The sequence below is a fragment of the Jaculus jaculus genome, chromosome 5, assembly GCF_020740685.1.
Source record: "Jaculus jaculus isolate mJacJac1 chromosome 5, mJacJac1.mat.Y.cur, whole genome shotgun sequence".
In the NCBI taxonomy this organism is placed as follows: Eukaryota; Metazoa; Chordata; class Mammalia; order Rodentia; family Dipodidae; genus Jaculus; species Jaculus jaculus.
The window spans coordinates 125,460,771-125,476,706 of NC_059106.1; the positions used below are offsets into that span (position 1 = coordinate 125,460,771).

The 15,936-nt window shown below is 43.2% G+C and overlaps 1 protein-coding gene across 1 annotated transcript in view; it reads left to right on the forward strand.

The window, feature by feature from the left end:
* Pdia6 (protein disulfide isomerase family A member 6) overlaps window positions 1-15,936 on the forward strand; it is a 31,431-nt gene that overhangs the window by 10,988 nt on the left and 4,507 nt on the right. The window contains exons 3-11 of the mRNA XM_004665691.2: window positions 1,124-1,181; window positions 1,444-1,570; window positions 6,912-7,018; window positions 9,057-9,187; window positions 9,673-9,787; window positions 10,264-10,404; window positions 11,344-11,428; window positions 11,537-11,609; window positions 13,135-13,293. Coding sequence (XP_004665748.1) covers window positions 1,124-1,181; window positions 1,444-1,570; window positions 6,912-7,018; window positions 9,057-9,187; window positions 9,673-9,787; window positions 10,264-10,404; window positions 11,344-11,428; window positions 11,537-11,609; window positions 13,135-13,293 — 996 coding nt within the window. The remainder of the gene's footprint in view (window positions 1-1,123; window positions 1,182-1,443; window positions 1,571-6,911; window positions 7,019-9,056; window positions 9,188-9,672; window positions 9,788-10,263; window positions 10,405-11,343; window positions 11,429-11,536; window positions 11,610-13,134; window positions 13,294-15,936) is intronic.

The window sequence follows — 15,936 nt, forward strand, 5'->3', positions numbered from 1 at the left end:
TCCAGAGCCTGTCCTATAATCTGTGTTCTCCATATGAGTTTGAGAATAAATTCATGTCCCTTTTCCTCCCTCTGCCCTTCTCTCAGCATCCTGTATATACACCCGTGAATCATTGCCATTAGGTGGTGCATGTCTTTTCACCCATCAGGTTTCTTGCTTGGGTTTGTATGTGCCCTTTCATTGTAGAAGCAGCCGTGGTGACCAGGGTTAAGATGTAAACAGAGGAGATCCAGGCAAGGTGCCTCGTGTATAAAATGAAAAGCTTGCATTAGATCCGGGAATGTCAAACCTTAGTAGGTGTAAGATCAGTCCCAGGACTTCCTTCTGTAGAAACTGCATTGTGCCTCACCTCAAAGCTCCTGTGAAGTTCACTTGACCTGACACCTCCTAGCAGGCCTCTTCCAGGACAAAGTCAACAAATGATGACGCTTACTTAGTGTTTTGTGATTTATTATATTTTTGAACTAGGGTGGTATGAGAAATGATTGTCACAAGTAATGAAATGTCCTTCAGTCACTGGTCTTTTGCTACTGATCCTGTTTGCAAGCCTGTACTAGTTAATTTCTCATGGCTAGAACAAAATGCCTGATCTGAAGCAGCTTAAGGAAAAGTTTCCAGGGGGTGTCCATTGTAGTGGGACAAGGCAGGAGCAGGCAGCTGGGGTCACATTGTCATTCTGCATGGAGGAAGTAGATGGAAATGGGTGCTGAATGTCTCTTTTCTGCAAGCAAAGGCCTTTAATCTCTGGGCCATCTTCCCAGCCCCACTTTCTTAGCCTGCCTAGAAATGCAGCTCACAGAATGGTGCTGCCCACAGTTAGGGTATCCTCCCACCTAATCTAGAAAATGTCTCCCAGACTTGACCAAAGATTTGTTTCCATGGTGATTCTAAATCCTGTCAAGCATCAACCAGAGATTAATTGGTACAAAGCCCCCAATTCTAGCACATTGACTGATATTTTTATGGACTGATGATCAAGGCTTTAATTGGGGCTGGGAGCATGGCTCAGTGCTAGAGTGTTTGCCTGGCATGCCTAAAGTCCTGAATTCAATCCCCAGTACTGGGGCAGTGGGGAACAGTAAAAGGCTTTAACGGTACCTTATTTGTGTTTTCCCCTCAAAAGGTGTGGCCATTGCCAAAGGTTAACACCAGAATGGAAGAAAGCAGCAACTGCATTAAAAGTAAGTGTCTTAAATGTCTTTGGTCACCTGTGTGTTTTAAGTATGTAGATGGGTTTAGTGCATATGAGGAAACTAAGTTGCACATCAAAGTTCTAAGTGCTTTTGCTGCCAAAATCATGTAGAGGAAAGAGGGTAACACCCACACCCACATTACACCCTCAGTACCTCCCTATCTAACCATCACTCAGCCCCTTGCTTTGTATACTTGAAGAGATGACACTCTAGTTGAAGGGACAGTGGTAATTCTTTCTTGTTTCCTCAGGATGTTGTTAAGGTTGGTGCAGTTGATGCTGATAAACATCAGTCCCTAGGAGGTCAGTATGGTGTTCAGGGATTTCCTACCATCAAGATATTTGGAGCTAACAAAAACAGACCAGAAGACTACCAGGGTAAGGACTTCTTAACTAAGACATTCCTCTGTAAGGGACAACCTAGGATTCTGTCACTTATTAGCCCACTGACCTGCAAGTTCCCCAGCCTAGTTGTGCCAAATTTCCCTTTCTATAAATGGCATAGAGTGTTCTTTTAAAATATATGTTATTTAGTTGAGAGAAAAAGACAAAGAGACAGACAGTGAACGAGTGAATATGGGCACACCAGAGCCTCCTGCTATTGTAAACAAACTCCAGATGCTTGTGCCACTTTTAAAAATTTTATTTATTTATTTATTTATGTATTTATTTATTTGAGAGAGAGTGAAAGAGGCAGAGAGAATGAGCATGCCAGGGCCTGCAGCCATTACAAATGAACTCCAAACATAGGTGCCACCATGTGCATCTGGCTTGTGTGTGTTCTGGAGAATTGAACCTGGGTCCGTAGGCTTCACAGGTGAGCGCCTTACCCACTAAGCCTTCTCTTTAGCCCCTTGTACCACTTTTTCTGTTTAGCTTCCCATGGGCCCTGGGGAGTTGAGTCCAGGCTGGCAGGCTTTGCAAGCAAGTGCCTTTAACCACTGAGCAATCTTCCCAACCTGCAGAGTGACTCTTACTGCCCCAAACTGTTGTGAACATTCGTCTTGCTTGTAATATTATTCAGTTATCATTTACAGTATAATAGACCCACACTATCCTACCTTCATGTTTTTCTCAGAATTATTTAATATTTCATAATCTGTATTTTCTTCCCTTTAGAAGTAGTATGTAACAAATCAGTGTCAAAGAAAAGCACCACTGCCCAAAAAAGAAAAGAAAAAAAAATATTCTGATTTGAAAGTCAGCTTAATTGTTGGTATTATTGTGCAATGTTCTGCCCATGAGTCTTTATCCCTTATAAATGTACACCATTTGAATTTGAAAACTCTTATTTAGCCTCATAAATTATTGATAATAAAGAGGTATTCCAAATTCAACCTGTTTTCTAGATGAGTAAATTGTGAATATCTGTTCAAGAGTCACTGAAGCAACTAGAGAGAAGACTCTGGCCCTGAAATTCTGAGATAGTGTTATTTTAGTCACATGGCCCCTTGTTTGTTGTTTATTTATTTATTTTAGAGAGACAGAGTGTGGGTGCTTCTTGGTCTTCTGCCACTGCAAATGATCTCCAGTCACATGTGCCACTTTGTGCTTTACATGGGTTCTAGAGAATCAACCCCAGGCCGCCGGGCTTTATAAGCATGCACCTTTAACACTGAGTTATCTCCCCAGCCCATCACATGGTTCTTCTACAGAACAGTCTTATCTCTTAAGGCACCATAGAGCATGAGTGTAGTTGTGTGGTAGAGCCTGTGCTCAACATACGCAAACTCTGGGTTAGAGCCAGCACACCCACACATACATGCAAAACAATGCCATAAACAGACTATTTTTAATCAAAATTCATAAGTTGGGCCATATGCATAAACCCAGTGAAAATATTGAGTATGATGTTTTTAAAGTTACCTATTATGGGGCTGAGAATGAAGCTCAGTAGGTGAAGTGCCTAGCACTCATAATGACTGGAGTTCCAGTCCTCAGTACTGCATAACCCAGGCATGGTGGTACACACCTGTAATCTCAGAGGTAGAGGCAGGAGGATCAGAAGTACATGGTCATCCATCCTCAGCTACATAGTTGTAAAGATTTTGCTCCTTGGAACATAAAGTGACTGAACTTTGCCTACCTCTGTCAGTTCTGCTTAGTGTGAGCAGCTCCTGTGGAGCTGAGTAGTAGGCTTGGCATCACAGTAAAACACGAGAATCATATCTCTACTTGGGATCCTATGTGGGATCCAGCTGACAGAATAAGGTAGGCTAGCAGTGTGGAGTCTGATAGCAGCCTGGCCTGCTATAACTGCTGGTCTCTGCACCGTCAGGTCTGCAGCCCAAAAAGGACTTCATTTCCCTTCTTTTTGTAAAATGCAGATTGAAAGCCCTACTACCAGAAATTTAATTAAAGCAGTACAGGCGGGGCTGAAGAAATGGCTTAGTGGTTAAGATGCTTGCAAAGCCTAACAGCCAGGGTTCTCTTCACGGGTACCCATGTAAAGCCATACATGCATCTGGAGCTTGTTTGCAGTGGCAAGAGGTCCTGGCATGCTCATTCTATGTGTATGTGCCTGTCTGTCTGTATGCCCCCCTCTCTCTCTCCTCTCTCTCTCTCTCTCTCTGCTTGCAAATAACTAAAAATAGCACAGATAAAGCATGGGAGAGAAATACTTGATAGATACCAGCTTTTAGTTGGTAAATCTCCAAGCAGGGTGTCAGAATCCTTAGAGATAAAGTCTTAATTAGATACATCATTTTTCTATAGTCCCCAGCTCCAAAGTTTTGTGAAATGATTTGTTTCATTTATCTGTAAAGATCTGCTTTTTTGTTGTTATGTTTTAGCTAGAGTCTCACTCTAGCTCAGGCTGACCAGGAATTCACTCTATAGTTTCAGGGTGGCCTTGAACTCAAGGCAATCCTCCTACCTCTGACTCCCAAGTGCTGGGATTAAAGGTGTGCACCACCACACCTGGCTCAACATCTGCTTTTTTATTTGGGAATAGGAATTTGTTTTGCAATTTGAAAAAAAAAAGATTTTTAGGACACAAGGATTATCCAGGACTGCTTTTGCACCAGAGCAATGGTTGTAGCAGACAGTGTGACCCACAAAGCTTAAATATATTTGTGTTCTGGCTAAATTTAGAAAGAGCTTGCCAACTTCTTGGTGTACAATGGGAAAACAGCTCTGGTTTGATGTATTCTGTATATATATATTTTTTAATTTATTTATTTGTTTATTTGAGAGCGACAGACACAGAGAGAAAGACAGATAGAGGGAGAGAGAGGGAATGGGCGCGCCAGGGCTTCCAGCCTCTGCAAACGAACTCCAGATGCGTGCGCCCCCTTGTGCATCTGGCTAACGTGGGACCTGGAGAACCGAGCCTCGAACCGGGGTCCTTAGGCTTCACAGGCAAGCGCTTAACCGCTAAGCCATCTCTCCAACCCTGAGGTATTCTGTATAAAGGATGGGTGAAGGGCCCTGCCTCAGAGGGAGATAGAGATCTGTCCAAAGTAGAAGAGGAGTGGAGGGCTGTGTTTATGTTGAGTCTGCTTCCTGAACATATACTGAGTGCTGCTACACAATTGACCTAAGTAGATACCTGAAACTTCAAATCATAACAAACCCTGCATAGAGTTTCCTTCACATGTATGTATACCATAGCTTGTACATTAGGCATAGTTAGAGATGAACGATAGTAACCATGATGAACAGTTATAGTATGTGGTAGTGAAAGTGAGTGAATGTGGTCAAGACATTGAAAGTGGAAAACTCAGGTGAGGGGCTCCTGTGCTATGTGTCTTTCCAGTGAGGGTAAAGGTGCTGTCAAAATTTTCATCTTAATAGATCTGCACTCTATTAGAGCTTAGCCTTTGACCTCTGAAGAAGGTGGGCTCAAAGCATATATTCCTGCTCTTCAGGGTCTTGAGCCTACAGTTCTGGGTAAATGTTCACCTGTAACCAGCTTACCTTGTTGAGGATTTTTGCTTGCTTATTTTAGGCTGAGGTTGTTTTGTGTTGGATAGGGTCTCTTGTAGGCCATGAGGCATGTAGGCTGCCTCATTGAGTTTAAATGCAGATTCCTGATTAGGATTAAGTTAGTTTAATACCTCATCTCCTAAGCACAATTAAAGGCCTTGATTGCTTTCTAGTCATTTGGCTCCAAAGTTGTGTCCTAAATTTCCCACATCTTTCTGAAAAAAAAATTTCTTGGGTTGGGAAGGTGGTTCAGCGATTAAAGGTACTTGCTTACAAAGCCTGATGGCCTGAGTTCAATTCCCCAATACCCACACAAACCAGATGCACAAAGTGGTGCATGCACTTGGAGTTCATTTGCAGTGGCAGGAAGCCCTGGTGTGCCAATTCCCTCTCTCTTTCTCTCTCCACCTCTCTCTGATTGCACAAAAATACTAAAATAGTTTTTTTTTTTTTTTTAATTTTCCTGCTTTCTAAAATATTTAGGGGAGCTTAGCAGTTAAGCACTTGCCTGTGAAGCCTAAGGACCCTGGTTCAAGGCTCTATTCCCCAGGACCCACGTTAACCAGATGCACATGGGGGCGCACGCTTCTGGGGTTGGAATTCGTTTGCAGTGGCTAGAGGCCTTGGATTGCCTATTCCCTCCTTCCCTCCCTCCCTCCATCCCTCCCTCTGTTGCTCTCAACTAAATAAATAAATAAAAATGAACAAAAAAAAATTTTAGTAAGTATTTAGGCTGGGTATGGTGGCACATACCTTTAATCACAGCACTTGGGAGGCAGAGACGAGTTCAAGGCCACCCTGAGATTACATAGTGAATTCTAGGTCAGCCTGGGCTAGAGTGAGACCTCAAAAAACTAACAATAAATTAAAATAAAATATTATTTATTTATGAGAGAGAAATTGAAAGAATAGACTCACCAAGGCCTCAAGCCACTGCAAATGAACTCCAGATGCCTGTAGCAACTGTGTGTCTGGCCTACATGGGTACGGGTACTAGGGAATCAAACCTGGGTCCTTAGCTTTTGCATGCAAGTGTCTTAACCACTGAACCATCTCTCCAGCCCCTTTTCCTGCTTTTTAAATGTGTATGTGGATGTTGTTTTGTTTTTTTGCAAGCAGAAAGAAAGAAAAAAAACAAGCACGCTAGAAACTCCTGCCAATTGCAAACAAACTCTAGACACATGTACCCATGTGTATCTGGCTTTATGTGGATACTGGGGAATCTAACGCAGACCATTAGGCTTTGCAAGCAAATGTCTTTAACTGCTGAGCCATCTCTTCAGCCCTTTTGCCTGCTTTTCTAACTAAATATTAACCTTACTCATTTATTTACTTGAGAGAGAGAGAGAAAAAAAATGGGCTCCAGGGCCTCTAGCCACTGCAGACGAACTCCAGGTGCACGTGCCCCCTTGTGCATCTGGCTTACATGGGTCCTGGGGAATCGAACCAGGATTCTTTGGCTTTGCAGGCAAATGCCTTAAGCCATCTCTCCAGCCCAACCTTATCCTTTTGTATACATGTTATACCTTCAATCACCATGTTTTCTCTGAAGATGATACTTACAGGTAGAGAGCAGAGTTTAGTAACCTAAAACTGAAGGAATTGGCAACTGAAATTGCTATTTCAAGTGTGAAGTATGTAGCAGCTTATTCCCAAGAGAAAGTGCTCTTTAATCAGCACTTGTGGTGTTAGATCGGTAAAAGTGTCTTTCGTTGATGTCAGAGAGGCATGTGTGCAGGAGGCCAGCTCGAAGTTGTCTGCTTTTACCTGACTGTCCTGTACTGTCCTGCAGGTGGCAGAACTGGTGAAGCCATTGTAGATGCTGCTCTCAGTGCCCTGCGCCAGCTTGTGAAGGATCGCCTCGGGGGGAGGAGTGGTGGATACAGCTCTGGAAAACAAGTAAGGTGGAATGATGCTAAGTTGTAACGTGTCTTGATTTTTTTCTAGAGAGAATGAAGGCTTCCTGTAGAAAATAGGTTTTCCCCCATTATTCTTGTTGGTCTGGAGACAGGATCTGTGCTGTCCTCTACTGGGTGACTCCTGATTATCCTTTCTCCACCTTCCAAGTTCTGGAATTACAAATGTATATGCCATCCAACCTCCCTAATATAAATTGGTAAACTTTCTAATAAAATACAATAGGGGGTTGCCAGGTGTGGTGGCACATGCCTTTAATCCCAATACTCAGGAGGCTGAGGTAGGAGGATCATCACTGTGAGTTCAGGGCCAGCCTGAGATGACTACATAGTATACTCCAGATTAGCCTGGGCTAGAGCAAGACTGTACTTCGAAAAACAAAAAAAATACAGCAGGATGTTAGCTAAACTCATCCTAAAAGTCAGGCAGCCACTGAGTCTACTCATTGCCCTGACAGTCACCATTGCAGTAGCTAGCCAATGTCAGTATCTTGCCACAGATACAGTCTAAGAATGAGGCTCCCAGGGATGTGTCAGGCACCGTGCTGAAGTGGAGAATTGGGACTGCAGTGGGAAAGACAAGGATCTGCTCCCTTCAGTATTGACTAAGGGGCAGTCAGCAATGAAAAAAAAATTTAATCTCTTATTTTTGATTTATTTGAGAGAGGGAGAGAGATACAGAAATAAGCAGGTAGAGAGAGAGAAAATGGGTGTTCCCTGGCCTCCAGCCACTGCAAGCAAACTCCAGACACATGTGCGCCCTTGTGCATCTGGCTTACGTGGGTCCTGGGGAATCAAACCAGGGTCCTTTGGCTTTGCAGGCAAGTGCCTTGCCCGCTAAGCCATCTCTCCAGCTCAGCAATGAAAATTTTTTATTTAGTTTTCAAGGTAGGGTCTCACTGTAGCTCACACTGACCTGGAATTTACTCTGTAGTCTCAGGGTGGCCTTGAACTCAAGGCAGTCCTCTTACCTCTTACTCTCGAGTGGTGGGATTAAAGGTGTGTACACCATACCAGGCTCAGTGATGAAATTTTTATAAGCCCTTGACTTATATCTGTAATAGCCTGAAATCTATGGAAGATTATACAGGAATGAATAAGGAAGAGGAAGAAACCAAAGTACTGTTCCGGTGATAATATTTTACATAGTGCATTCTGGGCTAAAGCAGCAACTATTAATTAGAACAGTGCTGTGATGATAGAACTTGGAGCTGTAATAAAAGTGTGTGAAAGGGCCGGGCGTGGTAGTGCTGCCTTTAATCCCAGCACTCGGAAGGCAGAGGTAGGAGGATTGCTGTGAGTTCAAGGCCACCCTGAGACTACATATAGTGAATTACAGGTCAGCCTGAGCTACAGTGAGACCCTACCTCAAAACCCATCCTCCCGCCCCCCAAAGGAAGGTATATGTGAAAGGGGCTAGAGATATGGCTTAGTGGTTAAGGTGCTTGCCTGTGAAGCGTAAGGACCCAGGTACTATTCCCCAGTACCCATGTTAGCCAGATAGGTGTATAAGATGGTCTGTGCTTCTGGAGGTTGTTTGCAGTTCTTGGAGCCCCTGATGCACCCATTCTCTAACTACCTCTTTCTCCCTTTCTCTAAAATAAATAAAAAAGTAAAATATATTTTAAAAATAGGTGAAAGGAGCCAGGTGTGGTAGCTCACGCCTTTAATCCCAGCACTTGGGAGGCAGAGGTAGGAGGATCACCATGAGTTTGAGGCCACCCTAAGACTGCATAGTGAATTTCAGGTCAGCCTGAGCTAGAGTGAGACCCTACCTTGGGAGAGGGGGAGATAGGTGAAAGAATTTAGGCACAGATGATTTGTTACATTAAATATAGTAATAATCATTTAGAAGTTAAATACTGTTTACTAATAGGCAAAAGCAATAGTAAGAAAAGCTCCTAGTTTAAATAATTTTCACTAATAAATCAGAAACTTTGTTACCATGTAAAATGAGAGTTGTTAATGTAATATTCTTTTTGGCCTAGTTGTAGTTTTGACATTTATATCATAAATGACAGGGCAGAGGTGATAGTTCAAGTAAGAAGGACGTGGTAGAGCTGACAGATGACAGCTTTGATAAGAATGTCCTTGACAGTGACGACGTTTGGATGGTTGAGTTTTATGCTCCGTGGTGTGGACACTGCAAAAAGTAAGTGGTTTTTAACCAAGAAATCTTTTCTGTTCAAATGCTCTCCCAGTACATTCATCCAATTCATTTGGAAAGAGCTGAACTAGAAAGTGGCTAGCCTCAGGTCTCCAGAAAAGCACTGGCTCTAAATGAGTATTCATCATTAATTATCTCTGTCATCTTGTCAGAGATTACCAAGAGGCTGGCCAAAGTTCAGATTGGGGGTGGGAGGGATGATGGGAGACAGATGTAAAGGCTAGTATCATTTTTCTTGCAAAGCTATACAAGTTGTTTCACAAGTTTGGCATTGACTAGAATTGGTCAAAGGTGCATAGAAGGTTTAGCCCAGAATGCACTATGTAAAATATCACCGGAACAGTACTTTGATTTCTTCCTCTTCCTTATTCATTCCTGTATAATCTTCCATAGATTTCAGGCTATTACAGATATAAGTCAAGGGCTTATGCGCAGTGTGTGAGGTCACTTACTTATAAATGTTTCCATAGCCTGGAACCAGAGTGGGCTGCTGCAGCAACCGAGGTGAAAGAGCAAACGAAGGGAAAAGTGAAGCTTGCAGCTGTGGACGCCACTGTGAATCAGGTGCTGGCCAGCCGATACGGGGTGAGTGCACTGACAGGACTCACGTTTTCAGCTGTCATTAACCCATTATTTCAGGGCTTCCAGCAAGATAGGAGGGAATACGTTAATCTTTTCATTTCATTTATTGATTATCATAACTGCCAAGTTTGGAACTCAGGATTTCAGTACCTAGGGCTTGAATGAGGTTTGACTGAACCTTACACACTTATTGTTAGAGCTCCACAGTTAACAGACCCCTAATGGTGATGGGGCATGCTAAGCAAGCATGCTGCCATTGAGCTACAACCCTAACTTTGAAAATAAGAAGTCAGGCTCTCCTTACATTGCCCAGAGTTAGCTAGTTTTCACCTCCCCAATAACTGACATTTCAGGTGCCACCATGCTTGGCTAGAAAATATATTTGTCATAGTACATTATTTCATGAAGTGCTTTTAGAAACCATAAATATTGTGATTTTTTTAATTAAAAATTTAATTTTGTACTTTTTGAAAAAATAGATTAGAGGATTTCCTACAATCAAGATATTTCAGAAAGGCGAGTCTCCTGTGGATTATGATGGTGGGCGGACAAAATCTGACATAGTCTCCAGGGCCCTGGATTTGTTTTCTGATAATGCCCCACCTCCAGAGTTGCTTGAGGTAAACTACTTCAGCCTCTTACTGTAGTAAGGGAAAGCTTTTCTAGTCTGATAAGATAAAGATGATAAAGGTGTTATTTAAGGTGACCAAGTTAAGATCTTAACTTGTTTGGGGTGTCATGTTGTGTTTTGTTAAGACAGGGTCTCTCACTGTATAGCTAGTTGTGAGTGCTGGATGCCTGGTTTATTTCTGTTTTTGAAAATACTCTGAAGTGGTTTTATACTTTGGAATAGAAAAATCTGATAAATTGTCTTTTACAAATTTTTTTTTTTTTTAATTTGTATGTTTGTGTGCATGCACATACATGTGTATGGGCACACCAGGTTCTCTTTCTGCTATAAACAAATGCCCACCCGGCTTAATGTGAGTAACTGGGGAATTGAAGCTAGGTCAGCAGGCTTTACAAGCAAGTGCCTTTAACCACTGAACATCTTCCTAACCCTTTTGAACAGTAAAATACTAGTACTGTGAGTAAAGGCATACCTATGCTACCTAAAAACATTTCAGGTCCTTAGCACACATGTAAATGCCATGTAGGCATACTACCCTGCCTGTATTCTCAGTAATCCTAGCAAAGATGGGGGAGTCCCTATTATAAGCTGGCAAGCTAGGCTAGCAGAATCTGAATTTTGGGTTCAAGTGAGACTGCTTCAGTAAATAAGATGGAAAAGCAGTTGAGGAAGACAGCTTGACATACACAAAAATACACACATTCCCAAAATAATAGCTGGCCTGTATTGAGCACCTAGTCAGATGAAGCACTGCCTGGTGCTTTTATGCAGATTTGTTCCCTTAGCTATCACATCAGCACTGAGAGGTGTTATTTATCTCCATTATTTGAGCAAAGTCTTTCTAATGGAAGAGCCAGTGCCAAGTGTTGGGTTTTAAGTTTGTCTTTGCATGTTGGTCGCATTATAGTCTTTGTCTTTGGTCCCACAGATAATCAATGAGGACATCGCCAAGAAGACATGTGAGGAGCACCAGCTCTGTATTGTGGCTGTGCTACCGCATATTCTTGACACTGGTGAGCCAGAAACACTGCTTCCCTTCACTGCTGTCCTAGGTGCTTGAAGACTTTCTAAGTGGGTCAGTTGCATTTTCACCTTTAACAATTGTTTTGTCTGCAAACCAGGAGCTGCAGGCAGAAATTCTTATTTGGAAGTTCTTCTGAGGTTGGCAGACAAATACAAGAAGAAAATGTGGGGGTAAGTTAACTAAGCTCATTTTATCTCAACTTGGCAACTAGGAAAGTATAGAACTTCCCACCATAGTGTTTTCTGTAGAACATGTTCCTGTTTGTCCCTGGTTTTGTTTAGCATTGAACAAGCATCAGTCAACCATGCCTGTAATCCCAGTGCTAGTGAGACTAAGACAGGAGGCTCGTAACTTTGAGACTAACCTTGGCTGTGTAATAGCAAGACCTTGTCATTACAAAGAAAAGTTATCTAGGAGGAAAATAAGAAAGGATTCCTGTATAAGATACTTCCTTGCCTCATAGCTTTTTATTTATTTGGGAGAGAGGCATTTGGGGGTTGGGGAGAATGGGTACACCACGGCCTTTAGCCAGCACTGCGAATGTATCTGGCTTCATAGGTCCTGGGGGAATTAAACCTGGATCCTTTGGCTTTGCATTGCAGTAAAGTGCCTTAACCCCTAAGCCATCTCTCCAGCCCTTCTCCCCACCCCCCTTTTTGAGGCAAAATCTCACTGTAGCCTAGGCTATCCTAGAACTTACCCTGTGTCCCTAACTGACCTTCTACCCATGACCACCCTTCTCCCTCAGTTTCCTGGGTTCCTCCTACCTCATCTTCCTGAGTGCTGGCTTGAGCCACCACATCCAGCCGGAATCATCTTTTAAAAGGTGATTGGGATGCCAGGTGTGGTGGTGCATGCCTTTAATCCCAGCACTCGGAAGGCAGAGGTAGGAGGGTCTCCATGAGTTTGAGGTCACCCTGAGACTACAAAGTGAATTCCAGGTCAGCCTGGGTTCAGGGGGAAGAAAAAAAAAAAGATGGTTGGGGCTGGGCATGATGGTTCAGTACTGCCGACCCAGCACTTGGGGAAGTGAGGCGGGAGGACTGCTGTGTGTTCCAGGCCAGCCTGGGCTACAGTAAGACTATCTCAAAATAAATAAGTTGGAGTTTTAGGCTTATAAGCAAAAAGCTAGTAATAGACCTAAGTTCTGGAATAGCCTTGAAGGCTAAGTGAAGAAAGAAGTGTTTCCTGAAGCAGGTGTGGTGATGCTGTCTCAAAAAAATACAAAGCCAGGTATGGTGGCTCACCTTGAATCCCAGCATGCAAGAGGCTGAGGTAGGTGGAATGCTGTGAGTTTGAGGCCAACCTGGGCTACAGAGTTCTAGGTCAGCATGGGTTAGAGCAATACCCTGCCTCAAAATACACAACAAAAACAAGGGTAGGACCCAGGCACACTCTTAAAATAATGTCCATTTCCTTTCCACTTGTCTTCTTGCTCAATCTGAAAGCTCCCTGATGTCCCTCTCACAAATGTGTTATATACCTATAAAGTAGAAGAGTATGCATCGTAACCAAAATGATAACTTGGGACTTCAAGTGAAAGCACAAGGAAACTTCATGTAGTGAACAGTATTTTTGGATCTGAAAACAAAACTGTCTTCTAGACAGAACAGTCCATTTGGAGACTTAAGAGCAACAGGCTAGATTCTAACTAATTTAAGACATACTTGCCCTGAAACCAGTCTGCTCTTCTAGGTGGCTGTGGACAGAAGCTGGAGCCCAGTTTGAACTTGAGAATGCATTGGGAATTGGAGGATTTGGCTACCCTGCCATGGCAGCCATCAATGCGCGCAAGATGAAATTTGCCCTTCTCAAAGGCTCTTTCAGTGAGCAAGGCATTAATGAGTTTCTCAGGTAATTGTTTTCTTAGTTGTTTATTCTGTTTGCTTTGCTGTGGGCTTGTTGCTTTATACAGGAATTATTATTTTTTTTTTAATTTAATTTATTAGTTTTCTTTTCAGTAAATACAGGCAGTTTTGTACCATTATTTAGGCTCATCTGTGATCTACCCCCTCCCATTAGACCCTCCTTATTATTGAAAATGGGTCGTGCATTGTGGAGTTAGCCCCCAGTTATTAGTATGATAAATGTCTCTGAAAATCATGACCCAACATGTAACTCTGACATTCTTTCCGCCCCCTCTTCCGCAAGATTTCCCTGAGCCATGTTGGGTTCATTTTTGGTCTGCTTCAGTGCTGAGGTGTTGGGGGCCTCTGAGGCTCTGGCTCTCTGATTTGGTAGGAGTTGATTTTTCTCTGAATTGATCTCTTCCCCTTTGTGCTGGTATCCAGTTCACAGGAAAACATCACCCTTGCTTATTTCGCCAGTTGTCCTTAGTTTCAGTTGGGCCCCTTCTGAGGTATGTTGGGGCAGCTCTCTTCTTAGGATCTGCATCTATCTGGAAAAGAGAAGCAGATTCTCCAACGGAGAGTGAGTTAGCACCCAGAAAATTGAGATAACACTTACTTTTTTGATAGACAGTTTGATAGGTGTAGGCCCTCTTATACCCCGTGATTGATGGTAGCTTGATATTGTAGAGTGGGCTTGTGTTTGGGTATGGTTCTGACTTGTTTCCCAGCTCCAGCTAAGGGTCTAGTACCACTGAGTGGATCAGTTAGCCAAATCAAGAGCAATTGATTCCTCACCATGGCTGTGTACCACTATTGCACTTGTATGGGTATCACATCCGGTTAATTGTTGCTACTTAGGTTAAACAATGTGTTGCTTGGACAGGAATTATTTATTCATTTATTTTTGTGAGACAAGGTCTCTCTCTAACCCATGCTGTCCTCAAACTCATGTGATTCTCCTGCCTGGGCCTTCCCAGTACTGGAAATAAACTCATGGGCCACCACACCCAGCTGTAAAGAATTGCTTTTACATCTTCCTGTATCTTTACTCTTTCCCATGCCAGTACTTTCCCAGGGTTGCCCTACTTACCATACTGTGTGTCTGACCATGGGCTCATTCTGCTTCCAGTACACGTCTCATGCAGGTTAGAGGCGGCCCTGCCTCACCATTTCCACCCTTGGTATGCTTGGTACTTCCATTTCTGGGCACTTAGCTTTGGAATGTGATTATTTGAAAATGGGTGTACTTAACTCAGATCCTCCTACAGAGTGCAAGCAGAGCTGATTAGCAGAGCTCTCCATCCTGCTGTGCTGTTCACCTCATCCTAGGACTGACTGATCATTTCATGGGCAAATACAAAGCATTGACCAGAGAGATTTTTGTTGCCCAGTGGCTTGCTTTCTTCCTTGTTCATCTCTCTACTCCTGTGTGAAGGACACTTGATACACAAAAGGTAGTTAAGAGGGTTCTTGATAATGAACAGCATACATGTTTGAAAGCTTGTACCATTTATGCGAGACCTTCTTCTTCACATAGGAATTTGGGGATGGTGCTGTCTCGAGACTCACTCTGCCTTGAGTGGTGCCTGGCACCAGGTGGGAAGCAGAGGGCAGCTGAGAAGCTAGTGACAGCCTGGCCCTGGGGTTGGGTTCTGACTCCTTCCCTCCTAGGGCTGTCATTCTGTGATTTGGGGTCACCTGGCATAGCTTTCCTTCAGCCTCCCCCGCCCCCTCCCACTCCACTTCTTATTTTCCCGTGGGATACTAATACTATCCCTTTTGGAACAGCTGGAGGATTGAGAGGCATCATCAAGTAAAATGCCTTGGCCAGTGGTAAATGTTTACTTGTAGACCCCCCCCCCCTTCTGTATGTTATTTATTCATTTGCAAGCAGAGAGAGAGAGAAAGACAGAAAATGAGAATGGGCGCACCAGGGCATCTAGCCAAATGAACTCAAGATACATGGGCCATTTTGTGTATCTGGGTTTATATTTGTATTTGGGAATTGAACCCAGGTTGTTAGGATTTGCAGCCAAATGGCTGAACTGCTGAGCCATCTCTCCAGGCTTGTAGTTTTTATTTTTAAGGCTGTAGATTGTGAGATGTACCAACTTAATACTAATGAAGGGATACTGTATTGAAAGGATTCCTGTAAGTCTTCTTGCTTAGAAATTGCTTAAACAAGCTGGGTGTGGTGGCACATCCCTTTAATCCCAGCACTCAGAAGGCTGAGGTAGGAAGATGACATTGAGTGTGAGGCCACCCTGGGTTACAGGGCAACAGAATGAATTCCAGGTCAGTTGGGCTAGAATGATATCCTTATTCAGAAAACCAAAGGAAATAAAGAGGGAGGAGGAAAAAAAAGAGGTAAGGGCTGGAGAGCTGGCTTAGTGGTTAAACCTGCAAAGCCAAAGGACTGAGGTTCGATTTCCCCTGGACCCACATAAGCCAGATGCATGAGATGGCTCAGCAGTTAAGGCATTTGCCTGCAAAGCCTAAGGACTCCCGGGTTCATTTGCCCAGTACCCACATAAAGCCAAACACATAAGGTGGCGCATGTGTCTGAAGTTCAGTTGCAGTGGCTAGAGACCCTGGCACATGGTCATTCATTCTCTTTTTTTCAAATAAATAAACTATACATACATAC